Source organism: Haliotis cracherodii, unplaced genomic scaffold, assembly GCF_022045235.1.
Source record: "Haliotis cracherodii isolate W230 unplaced genomic scaffold, xgHalCrac1.p SCAF_27, whole genome shotgun sequence".
In the NCBI taxonomy this organism is placed as follows: domain Eukaryota; kingdom Metazoa; phylum Mollusca; class Gastropoda; order Lepetellida; family Haliotidae; genus Haliotis; species Haliotis cracherodii.
In genome coordinates, this window is record NW_027266283.1 from 2,154,220 (window position 1) to 2,174,874 (window position 20,655).

At 38.4% G+C, this 20,655-nt stretch overlaps 2 protein-coding genes across 3 annotated transcripts in view; both read left to right on the top strand.

The window, feature by feature from the left end:
• Positions 1 to 9,439, top strand: LOC139473147 (heparan-sulfate 6-O-sulfotransferase 3-B-like). Its single transcript, XM_071255666.1, has 2 exons — positions 1 to 524; positions 8,788 to 9,439. Exons 1-2 carry the CDS (start codon positions 1 to 3, stop codon positions 9,437 to 9,439), a joined length of 1,176 nt encoding a protein of 391 aa, XP_071111767.1.
• Positions 9,440 to 19,739: 10,300 nt separating this feature from the next.
• LOC139473242 (uncharacterized) overlaps positions 19,740 to 20,655 on the top strand; it is a 40,045-nt gene continuing 39,129 nt past the window's right edge. For both annotated transcript variants that reach the window (XM_071255774.1, XM_071255775.1), the window contains exon 1: positions 19,740 to 19,802. In XM_071255774.1, coding sequence (XP_071111875.1) covers positions 19,799 to 19,802 — 4 coding nt within the window. In that variant the 5' untranslated portion in view covers positions 19,740 to 19,798. The remainder of the gene's footprint in view (positions 19,803 to 20,655) is intronic.

Sequence of the window (20,655 nt, forward strand, 5' to 3'; positions counted from 1 at the left end):
ATGAAGAGGGCATTGAAAAAGCGACGGAATATTACTGTTTTGGCATATGTGGTCACGGCAGCTTTAGTTAGCTATAATATTATAATAACTTGGTATGAATTGGTTAACCGAGGCAATAGGGACTCTTTAAAGATCCAATTTATTAACAGTCATCATATTTCTCAACTTGACGAATATGAATCATACAACGTGACACAGCTTACCAAGGATGATTTCCGAAAAGATGATTTGATTCGAAACTTCAACGTCAGTGCCAATGGAAGTGATGTCATTGTTTTCATGCGTATACAGAAGACAGGAAGTTCTACATTGGAATTCCATCTGACTAACGACGTTGACGTCAGCCCATGGTGTAAGAGCAATAACGAAACACCAAATAACTGCTCTATACATTGGAGATCTAATGTTCTTTTCCAACGGGTAAACAATGGTTGGCCGTGTAAGGTCCACCCAGACTGGACTTACCTTCATGAATGTGTGGACGGGGCAATGGACAAGCGTCACGGCCGACATTTCCAACGCAGGTAAAAGTTATTTATCATATAATGGGAAGGTTCCAATGCTGGAACGGTTTTTTTGTTGGGGTCATATGCGGATGGAGATGCAAATGTGATAGGTCAGGAAGATACTTCTTTGAGTGTTTACAAACGAACATGTCGTCGACCTTGTCAATCGGTGATCGAGTCAGAATTAACTAACAGGAATCTGGAGAAATTAGTGGGATAATTGTTTTAATCTTATCAACAGTCTACGATACTAAAAATCAGTGTCTAACTGGCCATGGGACGTAGCGAGGGTATTTTACAAGTTTCAGCAACATCGAATATCTACATTGCGAAAATTTAAGCGAGGACATTAGCCTAACGGGATCAGTTTCCATATCTGTGCGTGTAGACAGCTGCGGCTTTGGGTCTTTTACCAAGTGAAAACACTTTAATGTGGCCGAAAAAAAGTCAGTATCCTTACCTTGTTTTAATTCGTTCCTGTGTGTACACATGACTTTAGAGTCATGCATTTCGTAACGTTATATATGATATGCTAGGCAGACCAAACAAACGTGACGTCTCATCGCCTGGAACGACTAGAGAAACATTCTTTATATTTCATAAAGGACAATTGCTCTAGCAGGTGGAGCGAATGATTGCCGCGAATGTCAAGTATACACAGTATGTGTTAGCAATTGGTATTGTGGCGGTCGGGTAGCCTAGTGGTTAAAACGTTCGCTCGTCACGCCGAAGACCCAGGTTCGATTCCCGACATGGGTAACATGTGTGAAGCCCATTTCTGGTGTTCCCCGCCGTGATATTGCTGGAATATTGCTGAAATTGGCGTAATCCTCTTTTTATCCCGAAGGAGATTCTTATATTTATTCCTGCTCTCAGTATAAGACTGTAATGAAAACAATCGCTTGGTTTCTAGTTTTAAATATCGACATTCTTTATCAAACCAAGACTAATCATCTTTAACACCCATAAACTCTATCTTTCTCTGCCGCTCGACGTAAAGCATCTGAAAACATTTCTGTTCCTTTATTTACATCTGACGGGGCTAACTAACACAGTCATCTGAACATATCAGTAATTTCAGCAGGGAGAATATTCTCCCGGAACTTGTTTGCACAATCGTTGTCCCATTTAAACTTGAAGCTGACATTAGCAAAATGTGTATTTCGTGAAGCATAGTTCTTGTTAGTTGACTGGAATGAACATGTGATTGGCAGGTGAGGTGACCATGGCCTAGTTTAGTTAATTAAATCTGAACAACGTGTAAACAAGTCACTTGTTCATATTATTTAATCAATTACACTTACACATGCACTAGAAATAAAAGTCAAGTTACCCACTGAGTTATCAGCACGACAGCGGCCATTAAAGATATATAGATTAGAAGATGAACATCCCTTTTTGAAAACATACCGCCGTATTTAAGTACAATAACTTTGGTCATTTTCGTGCTAACGCTTCATCCAAATTGTTCACACAATTGCTCCAGCACATTTATCTGTCTTTGAAGTCCGGGTACAGTACAGTACAGTACAGTACAGTACAGTACAGAAATCATTTAAAATATCATGGGCAAACAGAAGCAAATATATTTTAACAATATCTGTGTGTAGCTGTATACCACCTTTGCAAATATTTTGTATTTATTCTGCCAAGTTTTTTTATAATGAAAGTGAAGAGAAAAGGAATTAATATCTATCCTTGTCAATCACCTTCATTAATTACATTCAAAATATTATGAGTACTTGACATTACTTCTTACACAAGCCTTTACTTGTTCATAGATACTTGATAATAGTTTCAACATCTTGCTGCTTTCTCTTCGTAATTTGAGAATGCCCAACGTTTCTCGCGGTTAATGGAGTCAACTGTTTTAGAAACATCTACAAAAAAACCGCATAAAGTTTCCTTCCTTTGCTTGATAAATAACGTTGAATTAAAGAATAAAACTAAAAAATATTGTTCAGTACCCCTCTATAAAACGAGCTTGTTCATCACCTATTTTCTTAAATGATTCAGCCCCAAATACTAACCTTGTATTAATTATATCTAAGAGAGAGTGAGCGTGTATAGTTTTATGCCGCTTTTAGCAATATTCCAGCAATATCACGGCGGGGGACACCAGAAATGGGTATCACACACTTTACCCATGTCGGGAATCGAACCCGGGTCTTCGTCGTGACGAGCGAACGCTTTAACCACTAGGCTACCCGACCGTCCCCATATCTAAGAATGTTTTACAAATATAGAATACTAAAAGAGCTGCACGGTCCACGGCATAGTCCAACTGAGTTTAACAGAATAATACTTCAAACACGTCACAAGTTGAAACGTACGAATGTATTACCATACAACGGTCCACGTTTAGAATTCACAAAATTATCGTAGGGCTAAGACTATCGCAACTCACATACTTTAACATGGACTAACGACTGTCGTTGCGCTACAATGCGATCGCCATGTGGAACGGAGCCTTGCACCTTAAAGTTTACAATATCGTCACAATAACCTATGATTTGTGGAATTGCGTTGCAACATCCATCGGCGAAACAATGCCATGTGACTTTAGCCTAGCAACAAGGTTGCTGGGGTCATCGAGTGTGCATAAGCTCCTCTCAGTGATCTATTAACTCGACACACAATGTCGTTGAATAAGCCAAGGGATGTTGAGAGCTTTCAATATTTGTTCGTGAAACGTGTTCCGAGAGAACATAAGCACGCGTTTTGGTATTTCACAATGTGTAATACAGCTGTATGTTCATTAAACGGATGACCTCTTCACGAGCAAGTAATGATAAGATTTATGGATGAACAACTTCTTTATTACAATTAGGAGCGACTTTTCAGTGTAGGTTCTGACACAGTTATCAAGCAAGTGATGTACTGACTGACTGACTGATATAGAAGATTTAACGTGCGCTTTCCGACTGCAGCGTATTTCGCACACGGGCCTGGCCGGACCATTTAGTGTATTCCGAGAAGGGTGAAAGTGGTGTGTGCAACCGAAGAGGGGGCCTTTAGGGGTTGCTTATATTGATTTTTTGAAATTTTGAAATTTGGAATAAATGCCGAGACGGGTGGAGGAGGGAACTAAGGGAGCCGGGTGAGGTGGGTGTTTGTATGTTTATTGGATTTTGGATTGGTAGATTAATTAGTTTTTAGATGCGCTTAATTAGGTCTGTTTTGATTAGGAATACGCCTAGGGCCTTGAAGTTTTCTAGTTTATTTTGAGGGCTTAGTATTTCATCTAGAGTAGGAACCTTATTTAGATTGAGGGTGGTTTGTAGTGTGGTTCTGTGTGTTTGGTAGTGGGTGCAGTGGATGAGTGCGTGTTCTGTGGTTTCGGGTTGTTTGCAGTGGGGGCAGTTGCCTGTGGTGTGTCTTTTAAGTTGTTTTAGGTGGTTATTTAGGTTCGTGTGTCCTGTTTGGAGTTTTGTAATTAATCTGTCAATTTTTTTAGAGGGGTGTAGGATTTTAGGTTTGGCTAGTGGTTTTCTGAGCACTTTTTTATTTGGCTATTTGAGTTTGGATATTGATAATGCCATTTTTTGGTTATTTTTTGTTTGTTTACACTTTTAATTTCTGATTTTGAGATGGGTAGGTTTAGGCTTATTTCTGGTATTTTGAGAGATAATTTAGCTGCTTTATCGGCGCTTTCGTTGCCGTAAATTCCTACGTGGGCGGGGATCCACAAGAAGGTTATTTGTTTGCCTGCTTTTGTTAGGTCTTTGGAGCTTTTAAGTATTTGTTTTAATAATTTAGGTCGTTTTTTGGTATTTTTGTTTTGGAGGGCTTGTAGTCCACTAATGGAGTCAGTGAGAATTAGGATTTTTTTGTTGTTTTTAGATTGTTGGTTATGCAGGGCTGAGGCCATGCCCATTAGTTCGGCCGTGAATATAGATTGGTTATTAGGGAGTTGGTAAGATTGTGTGGATATAACTGGTTGTGTGGTATGGACTCCGAAGCCTGTGTGGTTGGAGATCGGGTCTGAAGATCCGTCAGTGTATATGTGACACCAATTTGGCCAATTTTCGTGTATGTATGCAAGTGTGGTGGTTTTAGCTATGTTTGGGTCGGTTTGTTTATTTATTTGGTTAGCTAGCGTTGTGTCTATTTGGGGTATTTTGAGTTTAGGGGTGAAGATATTTGATTTTTTGCAGTTTTGTTTAAGATTTTGAGTTTGGTGTTCATTGAGGTAGTTAGTTATTCTTTGGGATATTGGGGTGAGTAAGGGGTGTTTTCGAGCTAGACCTTGGTTTCTTGGGCTAATGTTTTGGTTAATTAGGTTTTGGATGAGAGGGTTTGTTTGGGACGCGGCCCAGAAATTAAGGCTTAGATGTTCCCTGCGTAGATTTAGTGGCATTTCTCCTGTAAGGGCCTGAAGTGAGGTGTAGGAGGTGCCATGTTGGGTGCGTGTAATTAGTTTCAGAGCCTGATATTGTATTGAGTCAAGTTTTTTAGATAGAGAGTTGTTTAGGGTATTGTATATGGCACAGCCGTAGTCTAGTTTTGATCTAATTAGTGTTGTATATAGTGAGAGGAGGGTATCTTTGGAGGCTCCCGTGTTAGAGCCGGTGAGACATCTTAATGTGTTAAGGTCTTTGCTGCATCTAGTTTTTAGGTTTTGGACGTGAGCCTCCCAGGTGAGGTGTTGATCGAAAATAAGTCCTAAGAATTTGGTTTGTTTTTGGAATTTGATTGTTTGGCTGTTTAGCTGGGGGATTGGGTAGGCAGGTTTCATGTTTTTATGTTTGAATACTACTCCTGTTGTTTTATCTGAGTTAAGTGAGAAGACCCATTTGTCTGCCCATTGTTGTATTTTATTTAGTGATGTACAGAGTATGGCTGACTAAGTATATATCCAGGTAGGAGGCAATGTTTATACAGTCGAGTAGATTAAGATGTAGTTACACTGGAGTGGAGAAGCCTGTTATGTACACAAAAAGGGTAGTAACCATATTGACCGGCGAAGACAGTAATATAAACAAAAGGGTGAAGCCAGTAAAGTAAACAAAAGGATTATGAATGATTTGGGGTCTTTGATTAGTTGATGGTACGCCGGGGGTAAGCAATAGCCTTGTCACGATTGATTGACGGTTGGAGTCTTTTGATATGTTTTCTTCTAGTTTTCTGATTTTGAAGTTTTTGGGGTTGGTGGTGAGGGCTTTGACTTTATCCCAGTGGATACTGTGGTTTGGGTTGTCATGGATGTGGTCTGATAGAGCTGATTTAGAGTCAGCTTTGGAGTCAGCTTTGGAGTCGGAGCTTTCATGTTCTTCAATTCGGGTTTTAAGGGGCCTAAATGTTTCTCCAATGTAAGCTTGTCCACAATTGCACGGAATGTGGTACATTTCTCCTGATGGTTCTAGTTTGTGGCTGGATGGCGGTTTCCCGTGGCTTTAAGTGTGTTCTGAATGGTATAACTTGAAAACTGAAAACTTGAAAACTCGCGGATGATGGAGCCCTCTGGATCCGCACAAAAAAACATTAAAATGGCCAAAAACCTACTTCAAAAATCTCTAAACAAAATACAGCAATGGGCTGACAAATGGGGCTTCTCCCTTTACTCGGAAAAAACTACAGGAATAGTATTTAAACACAAAAACATGAAACCCGCCTCCCCAAAACTCCAGCTAAACAACAAACCAATCCAATTCCTAAAACAAACCCTAATTCTTAGGACTAATTTTCGATGAACATCTCTCCTGGGACGCTCACATAAATAATGTAATAACTAAATGTAGCAAAGATCTAAACACGCTAAGATGCCTAACTGGCTCAAACTGGGGGTCCTCCAAAGACACCCTCCTCTCACTCTATATATCACCAATTAGATCTAAAATAGACTACGGGTGTGCCATATACGACACCCTAAACAAATCCCTAAGCAAAAAATTAGACTCAATCCAATATCAGGCTCTAAAACTAATAACACTCACTCAACATGGCACCTCCTACACTTCACTCCAGGCCTTAACAGGAGAAATGCCACTAATACTACGTAGGGAACAATTAACCCTAAATTTCTGGGCCGCGTCTCAATCCAACCCCCTAATTCAAAACCTAATAAACAAAAATATCAGCCCCAAAAACCAAACCCTAGCTCGAAAACACCCTCTACTTACTCCAATATCCCAAAGAATAACCAATTACTTAAATGAACACCAAATAAACAATCTTAAACAAAACTGTAAAAAATCAAATATATTCACCCCAAAACTTAAAACACCCAAAATAGACATAACACTAGCTAGCACAATAAATAAACAAACCGACCAAAACATAGCAAAAACCACAACACTAGCAAACATACATGAAAATTGGCCAAATTGGTGTCACATTTACACAGACGGATCCTCAGATCCGATCTCCAAACACACAAGTTTCGGAGTCCACATCACACAACCAACTAAAGCCACACAATCCTACCGACTCCCGAACAATCAATCAATATTCACGGCCGAACTAATGGGCATGGCCTCAGCCCTTCAAAATCAACAATTATAAAAAACAACAAAAAATCCTAATACTTACCGACTCGCTCAGTGGACTACAAGCCCTCCAAAGTAAAAACACCCCAAACCGCCATGAACTAATAAATCAAATACTAAAAAGCTCAAACGATTTAACTAAGGCAGGCAAACAAATAGTATTCATTTGGATCCCCGCCCACGTAGGAATATACGGCAATGAAAACGCCGATAAAGCAGCTAAACTATCCCTTACAATCCCAGAAATAAGCTTAAACCTACCCATCTCCAAATCAGAAATTAAAAGTGTCAACAAACAAAAAAATCACCAAATATCAAAACTCAAATAGCCAAATCAAAAAGGTTCTCAAAAAGCCCCTAACCAAACCAAAAATTCTACATCCGTCCAAAAAAATCGACATAGTAATTACTAAACTCCAAACAGGACATACCAACCTAAATAACCACCTCAAAATAATAAGAAAACAGGAACCTGCCCACATTACAAACAACAAGAAACCCCAGAACACGCACTCATACACTGCACCCACTACCTAACACACCGAACTACACTACAAACCACCCTAAATCTAAAAAAGGCTCTTACTCTAGAAGCAATCCTAAACCCACAAAATGAAATAGAAAAATTCAAAGCCTTAGGCGTATACTTTATCAAAACAGGACTAATAAATCGCATTTAAAACCCCAATAAACTGCCAAAACCAAACCACATAATCAAACTAACAAACTTCCATATTCAGGTCCCTTAGTTCGCCCCCCAAACCCTCTTGGTATTTTTTCCGAATTTCAGAATTTCCAAAATTCTATATAAGCAACCACTAAAACACCCCTACTGGATTGCCAAACAACTTTTTCCCCGTTTTCAAAACACATTAAATGGCTTGGCCGGGCCCGTGTGCGAAATACGCTGTCGGAAAGCGCACGTATAATCTCCAATATAAGTAAGTAAGTAACTTGAAAACTACATCAGTGTTGGCCTGTTTCTTTAAAAGTCTCTGGATTTTGTGGCTAACTGTACCAAAGTAAGGGAGACTTTAGCCAAACATTGCACACTCTCATGAATATCAGCTAATGCCACTTCCATTGACAGACTACTATAGAACGGAATCAATGCTAATGCCATATACATTCAAGAATGGACTCAATGATTCTAATGATTGTACTCAAGGTAAATTTTGGAATGTCCCATTCCATTGCAATGACTTTCTTGGCATATGCCTGCATTAAAAGCATTAATGATTCTGAATGTCATAAATTGCTAAATTTCCTCTTAATAGAGCACGCTATGATATCATGTGCAAGTGAACTGACACTTTGACACAATCTCGTAAGATTTATGTTCAATACTTGTTGTACGGACAAAGTTTGTCCAATTGCAGGCAAGATTATCATAAAGCAAGTTGGAGAAGGTTGAATCGTCCCCGTAATATCGTTTTTAAATCATACCCACGTGTGAAGAAATACATACTTGTGTTTCTGATAGTATCGTATTTTTGACAGGTATAGAAAAGTGAATTCCATCTTCAAAGTGATATCCACAAGTGCAGTATGGTATGTCTAATACGTGTCGTCTAAACTTACCAGCCTTTAAGTCACTGCTACGGGGCCTTAGACGACAGTGGACAATTTGGCATGATCTGTGGCCTTATTTAAAGTCAAAATTATTAATAATTGTATCAGAACGGATTATTAAGGAGTTGAATTCTTTTGTCTCTTGTCTTTTGTATGTTTATCAAATACATATTCTTTTTTTATCTGGCACCACATGTGTATTTTTGTTGTATGTTTGTTAGATACATGTACATCACGATGGTAAGAGACCCCGTGCGAAGGTTCGTCAGCGAATGGAAACATGTATATCGTGGAACAACATGGGAAAAGGCACGACTTGTATGCAATGGCCGTTCAGCTACAGAGAAGGAAGTTCCACCATGCTTTAATACAACGAACTGGTTTCACGTCACCCTTCAGGATTTCATGGACTGCGCATCAAATCTCGCCATAAACAGACAAACCCGGATGTTAGCCAACCTAAGCATTGTTGATTGTTACACCACTTCCGCCTCCGGTCTCACGTACGATGAAAAGCACTATCTCATGCTAGCAAGTGCAAAAGAGAACTTACGGAACATGGCTTTCTTTGGTTTGACAGGTCATCAAGAATTATCACAGATCTTGTTTGAGAAAACCTTCAACTTGAATTTCATCACAAACTTCAAGGATACTCCACCCAGTAAAACAAGGAGTGGCAGTGTCAATTTATCCAATGTGCAACGTGACAAAATAATTTATTTGAACAGATTTGACGTCATGTTATATCAGTATGCGAAAGGTTTGTTTTTCCAAAGATTGCAGATGTTGGCTGCGCGATCAAAGGACTCTTCTCTATTAAATTTGATAGAAGAATATAGAACATTAGATTCCGAAAAGCCAGCACACAGCTGACATATCGGTGTTTAGAAATGTAAACGTTCGGGTGGTTCTGATGGGGAGTTTCCGGGTTCGAACCTGAGAGCAGTGGATCCTGGCTGTGTATCCACAAGAAATTATGGTGTCTGAGATCGCGGGATGGCTTGTGCGCCATGGACGTGTATGTAATTACTTCGTGTGTGTTTTGAATAAAATGATGTACATAATTAAAAAACTAACAAAAAATAAACAAATGTGGTAACATGGTGAAGGATTGTTGTGGTATGGTGAGAAAATGTTAAATAGCGAGATATAGTTTCAGTAAGGCTATGGATTGTTGTAGTCCGGTGAAGGATTGTTAAATTATTAGGAGGATTTGTCGTTGAATAGCCAAATGTAGTTTAAGTAAGGCGAATAATTGTTGTTGATTGCTGAGGGATTGTTATATTGTGACGAAGAATTGTTGTAGTATGGCGATGGACGTTGTTGTAGTATGGTAAGGAGTTGTAGTATAGTGGGGAGTTGTTGTATTATGGTGGGGAGTTGTTGCTGTAGTATGGCAGGGGATTGTTGCAGTATGGTGAGGAGCTGTTGCTGTGGTAGGGCGAGGGCTGTTGCTGTAGTATGGCGAGGAATTGTTGTAGTATTGTGAGGAGTTGTAGTATGATGAGGAGTAGTTGTAGTATGGTGAGGAGCTGTTGCTTAGTATGGTGAGGAGTTGTTGGATATGGTAAGGACTTGTTGTATTGTGAGGAGTTGTTGTAGTATGGTTAGGAGTCGTTGCTGTAGTATGGCGAGGAGTTGGTGTAGTATGGTGAGGTGCTGTTATAAAATGGTGAGGCGTTACTGTAGTATGGTGAGGAGTCGTTGTAGTATGGTGAGTTTTTTTGCTGTAGTATGGTGAGGAATTGTTGTAGTATGTTGAGTTGTTGTACTATGGTGAGGAGTTGTGTTTGGTGAAGAGTTGTTGAAGTATGGTGAGGAGTTGTTGTAGTATGGTTAGGATCATTGTAGTATTGCAAGGAGTTATTGTAGTACGGTGAGAAGTTGTTGCGGTAGTATGGTGAGGAGTTGTTGCTGTAGTATGGTGAAGAGTTGTTGTATTGTGAGGAGTTGTGCTATGGTTGGGAGTCGTTGTTGTAGTATTTTGAGGAGTTGTTGTAGTATGGTGAGCAGTTTTAGTATTGTGAGGAGTTGTTGTTGTAGTATGGATAGGATAGGATAAGTTTTATTCCATACTGAATGGCCTCAGGCCCATAGTACAATTCTGTTTTCGGGAGTGGTTACAGATCCGTTTAACAGGTCATATTCTAATGAACATAGCATGATAAATGAACATTGATATATTTTCTTAGAGTATCTTTGTCAGTTGTTGACATGATCGTTGTATATTTTTGTAGAGTGGGATGTACATAACAAGGCAGATCAATATATTTTCTTCTAAGGTGGTCGTATTTTGGACAAACTAACAGAAAATGAAACTCATCTTCAATCACATTTAAATCACTTTGCTCACATATTCTCAATTCTCTGTCTGTGTTTCTATGCCTGCCTACTTCGATCCTAAGTCTATGAGAGCTGCATCTAAATTGTGCTAAACTTATTCTAAACCTTTTAAGGTTGATGTCTAACAAATAGTATTCTGGGGAAATTGTTGTCTTGAAAAGCTTGTAATAATTACATTTTTCTGAACTTAAAACATTCGATCCCCATTTTGGTAAATATATATCCTTAAGTCTTTGGCGAAAAGATACTAAAAATGAATCTGGGTTGTTTGGTACACATTGAGTATGCCAAACATAACCATAGCCGCAATCATTTAATAACGACTTTACATCATATACCCAATTGCTGATTCCATGTTTTTCATACAATAACATCATATTGTAACATTTTCTAGGTAATCTATCAATAGGCATTTTAAAAATCTGGAACCAATACTTGAGAGTTCTAATATGTTGAAATATGTAAAGTGGTACACGTCCACATTCACCATATACCATAACATAATCATTTACAAGCATATAGATGGACCAGTTCAATAGTTCTGTATTCAGTATGTCCACAGACCTCTGCTCCATATAAAAGAATTGGAGTAATTTTTGTATCAAATATTTAAAAAAAGGTTTGATATGAAAGATCAGTGAAAGTTTTTAAACTATGTAAGGTTCCCATTAGACTCCTTTTTGCCTGCATTGCTGCATTACTGGTGTTGCAATTCCACGATAATCTACCTGTGAAGGTTACCCCCAGATATTTAAAAGAAGTGGCAATTTGTAACGGTTGTGAGTTGAAGAACCATTTTTCCCTACTTGATAGTTTATTTCCCTTTTTGAAAAGTAACACTTTCGTTTTCTCGGTGTTCACTTGGAGTTTACAGTTATAACAGTACAGTTCAAGTTGATCTATCAAATTATGTAAACCTTTTATCGTACTAGAGAACAGGACTATATCACCAGCAATAAGCCACAGAAATATCTTAACAATATCTGGATGCAGCTGAATACCATCCGTACAATTTTCCTTAATTTGTGCAGTATAGGGTTGTTGTAGTATTGTGAGGAGTTGTTGCTGTAGTATGGCGAGGAGCCGATGCCTCGGTAAAAATTGTGATGACATTCAGCCACCAGAAAGTCACTACAAAGGGTTACACGCTCCCTTGACTATGCAAACTCCCAAAGTCGCAAGATTCTCGCGTTCTCGCGATCTTGTGTTTTTTGTGGCCTAATTTGACAAGTCCCTAAAAGTCGGGCCGGGCCAGGCCAAGACGGGCCAAAGTTGTATTGGCTAATTACTCCATTATCGGCGACCATACCTACATATCATTGATGCAACACACACACATGACATTAATGATCAATCATCAACCAAGAACTTAATTAAGTGATTCGGAGTAAATCGCTTGAAAACTAGATAGTGGAGCTGTGTATAAGCGTCGCTGATCTAAGCAACATGTAAATGGAGAACTGTTTGGCTTGTGTTGGGTCCGACTTGGCCCGGGCTGTCAAAATCAACTTTAAACACACAGATGTATCATCAAATGTGTTTACATCTATAGATTAGTATTATATCTGCTTTTATACTACTTTATAATGTCACAGATAGCGGTATTTAAAGAGAGTAAGGAGCTCAAAGTGAAGCCCTTTTCCCTCTACATTCTCAACATGGTTTCTATCAGAAGTGTTTGGTCCGACTTGGCCCGGGCTGTCAAAATCAACTTTAAATACACAGATGTATCTTCAAAAGTGTTTGCATCTATAGATCAGTGTTATATCTACCTACATACCACTTTAAAATGCCATAGTTTATCGCGTTTAAAGAAAACTGAACCGTTAAAGTCAAACACTTTTACTGTATTTTCTTAAGAAAATCTCTGTCAGAAGTGTTTGGTCCGACCTTGCCCGAACTTTCAAAATCAACTTAAATCATATTTTTCACTTACATTTTCCCCAGCAAATCCTTGTGTTTTACAGTCCCTATTGTGCAAATATTACCTTGAATATCATCACTGTTATATCCAAATGTATTTTTGAAGACGACTTCACATTTTCACTTCCAACCACCGATTGTCTGTCAGTATATAATACTTGGCTTGAAATGAACTTCGACGATTGGGGTTGATATTGTACATTACAGGCAGTCGGTGGAAATATTTCTAACAGCGATGTACTCAAAGAACACGCATGCATTCCATAAGAGTTTACATGTTTGTAATGCGGGTATTCTATATAGATCACATCTTCTCCACCACGCTATCCTACAAATGATTATGTTACTCTGCTGTGGAGATATCCACCCAAATCCAGACCCTCACAGACTATCAGATCTGAACATAGTTCAACTAAATATACGCAGTCTTAAAGATAAGATATACCCCAAAGCTATTGAGTTTCAATACTGTGATATTATCTGTATTACAGAAACGTTGTTACACCCTGGCATTCCGGATTGCCAAGTCTCTATTCCTGGCTATCATTTACCATTTAGGCTTGATCACAACACTAGAGGTGGTGGGGTTGCAATATATGTCAGGAATAGTTTACACGTTAAACACATGAACCAACTAAAACTGGACTGTAATAATTGGAAATGTTTATTGAGTAGACAAAAGCAACTCATACTGGGATCTCATTGACAAATCGATATGTAATGCCATAGGCCTTAATATATATCCAATTATAACATGAGATTTTAACATTGATTTTCATGGAGTTAATAAACAAAAAAAATAATATCTTCATTCGACATATGGTCTAAAACAGATAATCTCTGAGCCAACTATGATAACCTACCATTCTAGTATGCTACTTGATTCGATGTTTGTATCACGTTATAGTAAGGACCTTCGGTGTGCTTGACCCTGTTTGTAGTGATCATTGTCCATGCGTAGGAATTAATATACCTAAACCAAAATGATTTGCATATTCCAGAAAAACATTTAATTATAATCTTATGTTGATAGGTTATTGGTAGATCTCAATGGTAATGATGGAACGAGTTAATAAATTATAGCAATTGCGTAGATGATGCAGTTACAGAATTCACTTCAATACTTTGTCAAAGCTATGACGTTTACGTCCCAAACAAAATTATTACGGTAAGAAGTAAGGACAATCCGTGGATGAACAATGAGATCAGTCGTTTATTGCGTAATTGCCACCGTAAAAATAAAACTGCAAAAAAAATAAACTATCCCTAAGATTGGAAAACCTTAAGACAATTACGAAATCTAGTTGTCACCTCTGTTAGAATTGCAAAATAAAATTACTGCAAAAAAAATAGATGAAAAAATTAATAATTCCAGAGGATCTAAAACTTGGTGGAGTTTGGTGAAGCGCTTTCTAATAAACAAAAATCCAAATATGCTCTTTCCAGCTGTTATATATAAAAAACGGTTTATGATGATGATGTTTTTAAAGCTAATAATTTAAACGACTACGTCTCTGAACAATCGACGGTCGAATTCCCGTAAAAAACAATGCCAGTTGTAAGTACTGAGTGTTCTAACACATTGGACCGTATTGCCCTCACCCCAGGGGAAATTCAAGATGTTTTACTTTCTGTTGATACCACCAAGGCATCCGGACCTAACGGTATAAATAACAAACTTATCAAAGTTTCTGCTAAAAGCATATCCTTCCCCTTATCATTAATCTTCAACATGTCACTTAAATATTCTGTTTTTCCATCAAAATGGAAACTGGCATCTGTATTGCCAATTCCCCAGAAAGGAAATGTAAATGAATGCAGTAATTACAGACCAATCGCACTTACAAGTTGTTTGGCAAAAGTATTTAGAAAAAAAATGTATCCATAGACATGTGTTTAATTTCCTCAAAGACAACAGTATTCTGAGCAATCTCCAGTCAGGCTTTATACAAGGCGATTCCACGAGCTGCCAATTATTACATCTGTATAATTTTATTTCAAAGGCTCTGGACGATGGAAAAGAAGTAAGGGCAGTGTTTTGTGATATTAGCAAGGCCTTTGATAAAGTCTGGAATAAAGGATTACTTTATAAATAATCTTCATGTGGAATTCGAGGAAAGTTGCTGAAATGGTTTGACCGTTATCTATCAAATAGAATACAAAAAGTGGTTATTAATGGTAAAGAATCACAGTTAAAATCTATCACGGCAGGTATTCCACAGGGATCGGTCCTAGGACCATCATTATATTTGATCTTTATAAATGACCTGGATGGTGATATAGACAGTAATATACTTCTCTTTGCAGATGATACGTCACTTTATATTATTGTCGATGATCCTAACACAGCAGCGATTAATTTAAATGTTGATCTAGAAAGAATATCCGCATGTACAAAAAATGGCAAGCAACGTTTAATCCACACAAAACCGAAACCATAATGTTTTCAAGAAAAAACAACCTGTTCTTAAAATTAAAGTTACTCTAATAACACAAACATCTAGCGCTAATTATATAGCAAGATGGCTACTGGTCAAATCTTATAGATAATATAGTAGAAAAAGTAAGCCCAATTATTAACCGCTTTAGAACTTTCAAATACCGCCTGTCCAGAAAAGCGTTACAGAATATACATTTATCATTTATTTTGCCAATATTCGACTATTGTGACCAGGTATGGGATAACTGTTCTCAAGAACAAGTTTTGGTATTGGAAAGGCTAAATTTAGACGCACTGAGAACAATATGTGGAGCTACTCGTGGTACCAGCCACTGGTCTCTCTACCCTGAAACTATTACACCCTTATCCAAAAATTATATTATTTTACAAAATGGTTAACAAGTAGGCCTCTAAATATCTATGTAATCTTGCTCCCCCTAATGTCCTAGCGGGCTCAAGTTACAATTTAAGAACTACAGACTGAAAATGCTAGAACAAATCATTTTTACCCGACACAGTGCGAGTGTGGAATGAATTACCGGGTAATGTTCATTCAAAATATACTGTAAATGACTTCACTATATGTATCACCACGAAATAAACTTCGACTATGGTACCTGTTGCTGTCAAATTATCCACTGCCGCCTCATATTAGGATGCAGTGATTTAATTGCACACTAATATCATAGACATATTCATGAATCTACTACTTGCTCCTGTGGATATCATTATGAGGATCCTACACATTACTTCTTTTCATGTTGCAACTACTGTAATCTTCGGAACAAGATGTACTACTATATAAAGGGATATACAGTAGAGTACGTTTATAACGAACACGTTTATAACGAACTGACAGATATAACGAACTTATTTTGTAGTCCCGGCCATTTGTTGTATAAATGCTGTATATATGCGTATAACGAACAACTGTTATTACGAACTAAAACTAGTGGTCCCTTTGAGTTCGTTATAACCGTAGTTTACTGTACATGACTTGGATTAGATCTACTGATACTAACCTTGCTATTGTCAAATCTGTCCATTTGTTCATTGCAAAATCAAAAAGATTTAAAATCTAAATATGTTTTTATAACAGTTACATCGATCAAATAGTTGTTTGAATGTGTGAATGCTGTTTGTTTATGTACCGATATACGTATGCCTGTATTTGTGCCTGACTTGTATATCATCATAATATTTGAAACAGTAGGCACAATTAATCTTAATTTATATTTTATGTACAGTTTACTCTTATTAATTGTTAAATGTTCTGTGAAGGGAGAGGTGTTAACCTGTTCACCAATCCCATTCCTTTTTTCTTGGAAATAAATATTGTTAAAATCACACTGGTGGATAAAAGAATCCTATCAACAACAGTGTTGGTTACGGGATCCATATCCACAGCTCCAACCCCAAGCACATCCGGATTGCCTGCCTGATGGTCAGTATTCACTGCTGAATTGTAGGCAATTAATCATGCACACAAACTCATGCTGGAACTACCAGAAGAAGTCTTCCTATCAGACTCGCTAAGTGCACTTAAAGCCATCAACGGCAGAAACTCAAGCTCAAGGCCAAACACAGTCAATAATATTATATACGAATATACAATACTATCGAACCAATGGCAACAGCTGTGTTTTATCATGTCTCACATGGAAATCATATTAATACAAAAACAGAAATTCTGTGAATACCAAACTCGCAATAGATATGTGTACCCTACTCACACACATGAGTCCCAGGTCAGGTCAGCCGAAATAGTTTCGGCAGAAGACGACCTCTTAAACACTTAAAGCAACAACAACAACAACAACAACACAAGGCATATATGCTGAGGACAATTGCTTCTGACATATTCAATATCTTACATAGAAGTATTCTTGGCAATAAATTCACTTCGAGCTGAAACACTGCGTGCTTCTATCCACGAACGGTAACTCTCCTCTCTATGTCAATTCATACACACATTTTTATGGTACAGTCGGAAAAAGAAAAACACATTGTCGTATTATCTTTGAAAGTTTGAAAGTTGTTTTATTCAAAATAATGACGTAATGGTGTAATGGGAAACGTAGCAGTATTATGTTCTACCCTTGCTTGTCGTTATGACTGTGTACTATTAAAAAATTGATCAAAAGCATGGCATATGCTCCCTTACGCGGACTGCTATAAAACGGAATCAATGATCATGCCATATACATTCAAGAATGGACTCTCTCTTCTAATGATTGTACTTACTGTTGATTTTGGAATGTCCCATTCCATTGCAATGACTTTCTTGGCCTTTATGCCTGCATCAAAAGCATTAATGATTCTGAATGTCAAAAACTGATAAATTTCCTATTAATAGTGCCCGCCATGATATGATGTGCCAGTGAACAGACACAATTTGTCCAATTACATGTAAGATTAACATAAAGCAAGTTCGAGAAGGTTGAATCGTCCCTGCTGATTCGGTGTGATTATGATGAGACACCTCTGATTGCGTACAGCTGATTGTCAGTGCACAGCAAAACAACGCAGTTTCCGGTATTAGGATCCGTTCCGGTTACCTCCGGACACTTACCCAAAATGCATCCTGGTATCCGGTGGCAGATACCTTGCCGGAAACCAGATCAGTGGTATCCGGCATTGGACACCTCACTGGAAAGCATGCCTCCTGGAATCCGGGTATCCGGCACCGGGGACCTCACCGGATACCTCAATCTGGGTGTCCAAGGAACCGGCACCGGATACCCCACCGGATACCTTAGAACACGTTTCCCCAAAAATGTCACAATTTGGGGGATGCATTTTGTTCAGTTAAGTGTGAAACACCTAAAAATATATTTGAAACTAACCAAGAGAATTGAACATTGCTGAAGGTATCCGGATGCAATTTTTCGAGGTGTCTTTTTTTCTGGTAAATAATGTTAGCCTGGGCATATCAGAAAGCTGAAGTAATACTCTATGTTGTTTTAGTTGTAAACATCCCCTTAAAGTTGAGCACGTATTTTTGGAGAAGACAACTTTTCAATCTCATCTATAATTCCTTTTAGATGTTAAGCTGTTTAATGAACATACATCAGTTCTAATACATGTATGATGATATCCATAAATTTCGTGTTAAGACTTCCAGTTTGTTCTGAGTGAAAGTATAAAGTCATCGACAATGTGCTCACTTGGGCCATTGGTCCTGGTGAGATGATAAGAAGATTATATGTAACGGTACAAGTACTTGTTATATCTAGACATACCAGCTTCATTGAGGTTTGAAACACAATATGCCTCACTCTGAGGGTGACATTACCAGATATCATCGCACTACAGAGAGCTCTTCCTCAGTTACTGTGAATATTTTTTACTGAAAGACACTGAAAGTTAATTTGACCTACAATATATCAGTTGCGACTATTTCAAAAGGCTTCATATCACTTATACCACTTATGAAGGCCCTAGGCAGAATTATATGCAACAATGAAAATAACAGGATAATATAAAGATGTCAGGAATGTATACAACCATTGATTTTGCAACAACAGCTGTGAAGGCCATCTGACAACACACACACAATCAGTCATTATTTCGTTGCGTAAAAAAGGCCTATGAAAACCTTGTAGTCGGAGCAGCATGATACGAAGTCGATGGTGACGACATTTACAGCCTGTTTGAATAAGTGTGTATGCATGATAAAAGATGTTGCCGAGAGCCACATCGATGCCAACTATTGATTTGTTTTATTGTAACATGGATATACCTTTCCAAGACTGGGCCCTCCAGGCACACCGCTTTTAGCAATATTCCAGCAATATGAGGGGACACCAGAAATGGGCGTCACACATTGTATCCATGTGAGGCATCGAACCCGGGGTTTCAGCGTGACGAACGAACACTTTAACCACTAGGCTACGTCCCCGCCAGACAAAACAAGAAATATGATGTGATAGTTAGTGAGTGAGTATTGTTTTACGCCGCTTTTTGCAATATTCCAGCAATATCACGGCGGGGGACACCAGAAATGGGCTTCACACATTGTACCCATGTCGGGAATCGAACCCGGGTCTTCGGCGTGACGAGCGAACGCTTTAACCACTACGCTACCCGACCGCCCCTATGATGTGATACAATGGGAAGTATTACTTGTGACTTGTACCGGAAGCCTTTTTCAGGTGAACAATTGATTTGCCTTTGCATGTGTTTGTGACGGGTGCCCCCGATGGAATTGCACAATCGACACTGCTTTATGCAGATATTTCTATTGGATATGGAAAGGGTTTTGTCGTTTCATTAACATACATGTTTACAAACAGTGAAGGCATATGTAAGGCGATAATCTTGATCGCGATAAACCCCATTTCATCTCACTTCACGTCGCCCTACAAACCGCAAATATAATATTGCACATATAAAGTTTATGACCCTAACACGTTCCCATAGATCAATGCAAATTACAGCAGATGCGCACAATACGTCAGTGAGCGTCCACGCTCTGCAGTGACAAGGTGTGCATGTTCTCTGCTGGACCTTAGCTTTCTGTCGCAATGGGTGAGTTCTGTTAAACTTCGAATTTCAACTTTGGTACAAGTTTAACTTAATCGAAAACAACATCTGACAATGAACATGTCGATGCCTTTTGTTCATATGTCAATATTTAAAGAAACGTTGTGCTCTATTTTGAGACTATGACGAACTGAGGGCAAGCAAGGTGAATTATCTCCTTAGGTTTCCATGACCTGACGATACAACCGGTGTCCCATTTGCTATTGTCGACTGACAAACCGTGGAAGAGTTGAATCGATTGGACATAAAATCTCCATGCTGCAATTAAATTTCTAATAATAATCAATCAATCGACTTGATTTATGCCAGAATGATTTGGGGGAAATGAAATTATTGTTCTCCAGGACATGAAACTAAAAATATATTTGCTTCATTTTTAGAAAACAAAACATATCCCTGTTCGCCTTGCACTTAAGTGTCTCACTTGGTAAAATGAACGAAAACATGTGCCATTTATTAATATCAAATATACCCGCTCCCCTCCTCCCGCTCCCCTCCTCCCCCTCCTTTAGTCCCTCGATTGTCCCAAAGCTGTTGCAATATTACTCATTTGGAACATTGCCCGTTGGAAAGATAACGTGGCCTGTTGTCATACAGTCTAGTACATGTGGATAGGTATATTGTCACTTCGAACCTTGTTGCATATCTTAAAATTCGCAACTGATGAGGCGGTTTCACTGCCAAAAAACATGAGCTGCGAAATCACTTGCCGTGTGAGCTTTGGTGATGATACTTATCGAAATAATCGAGTCTGGACCAGACAATCCAGCGATTGACATCACGAGCATCGATCAACGCAATTGGAATCGATGACATGCATCAACCAAGTCAGCGAGCC

Coding starts and splice junctions, on each gene's coding strand:
- LOC139473147 (XM_071255666.1), top strand. CDS start 1: ATGAAGAGGGCATTGAAAAAGCGACGGAATATTACTGTTTTGGCATAT. Junction 525..8,787: donor GGCCGACATTTCCAACGCAG/GTAAAAGTTATT, acceptor TATGTTTGTTAG/ATACATGTACATCACGATGG.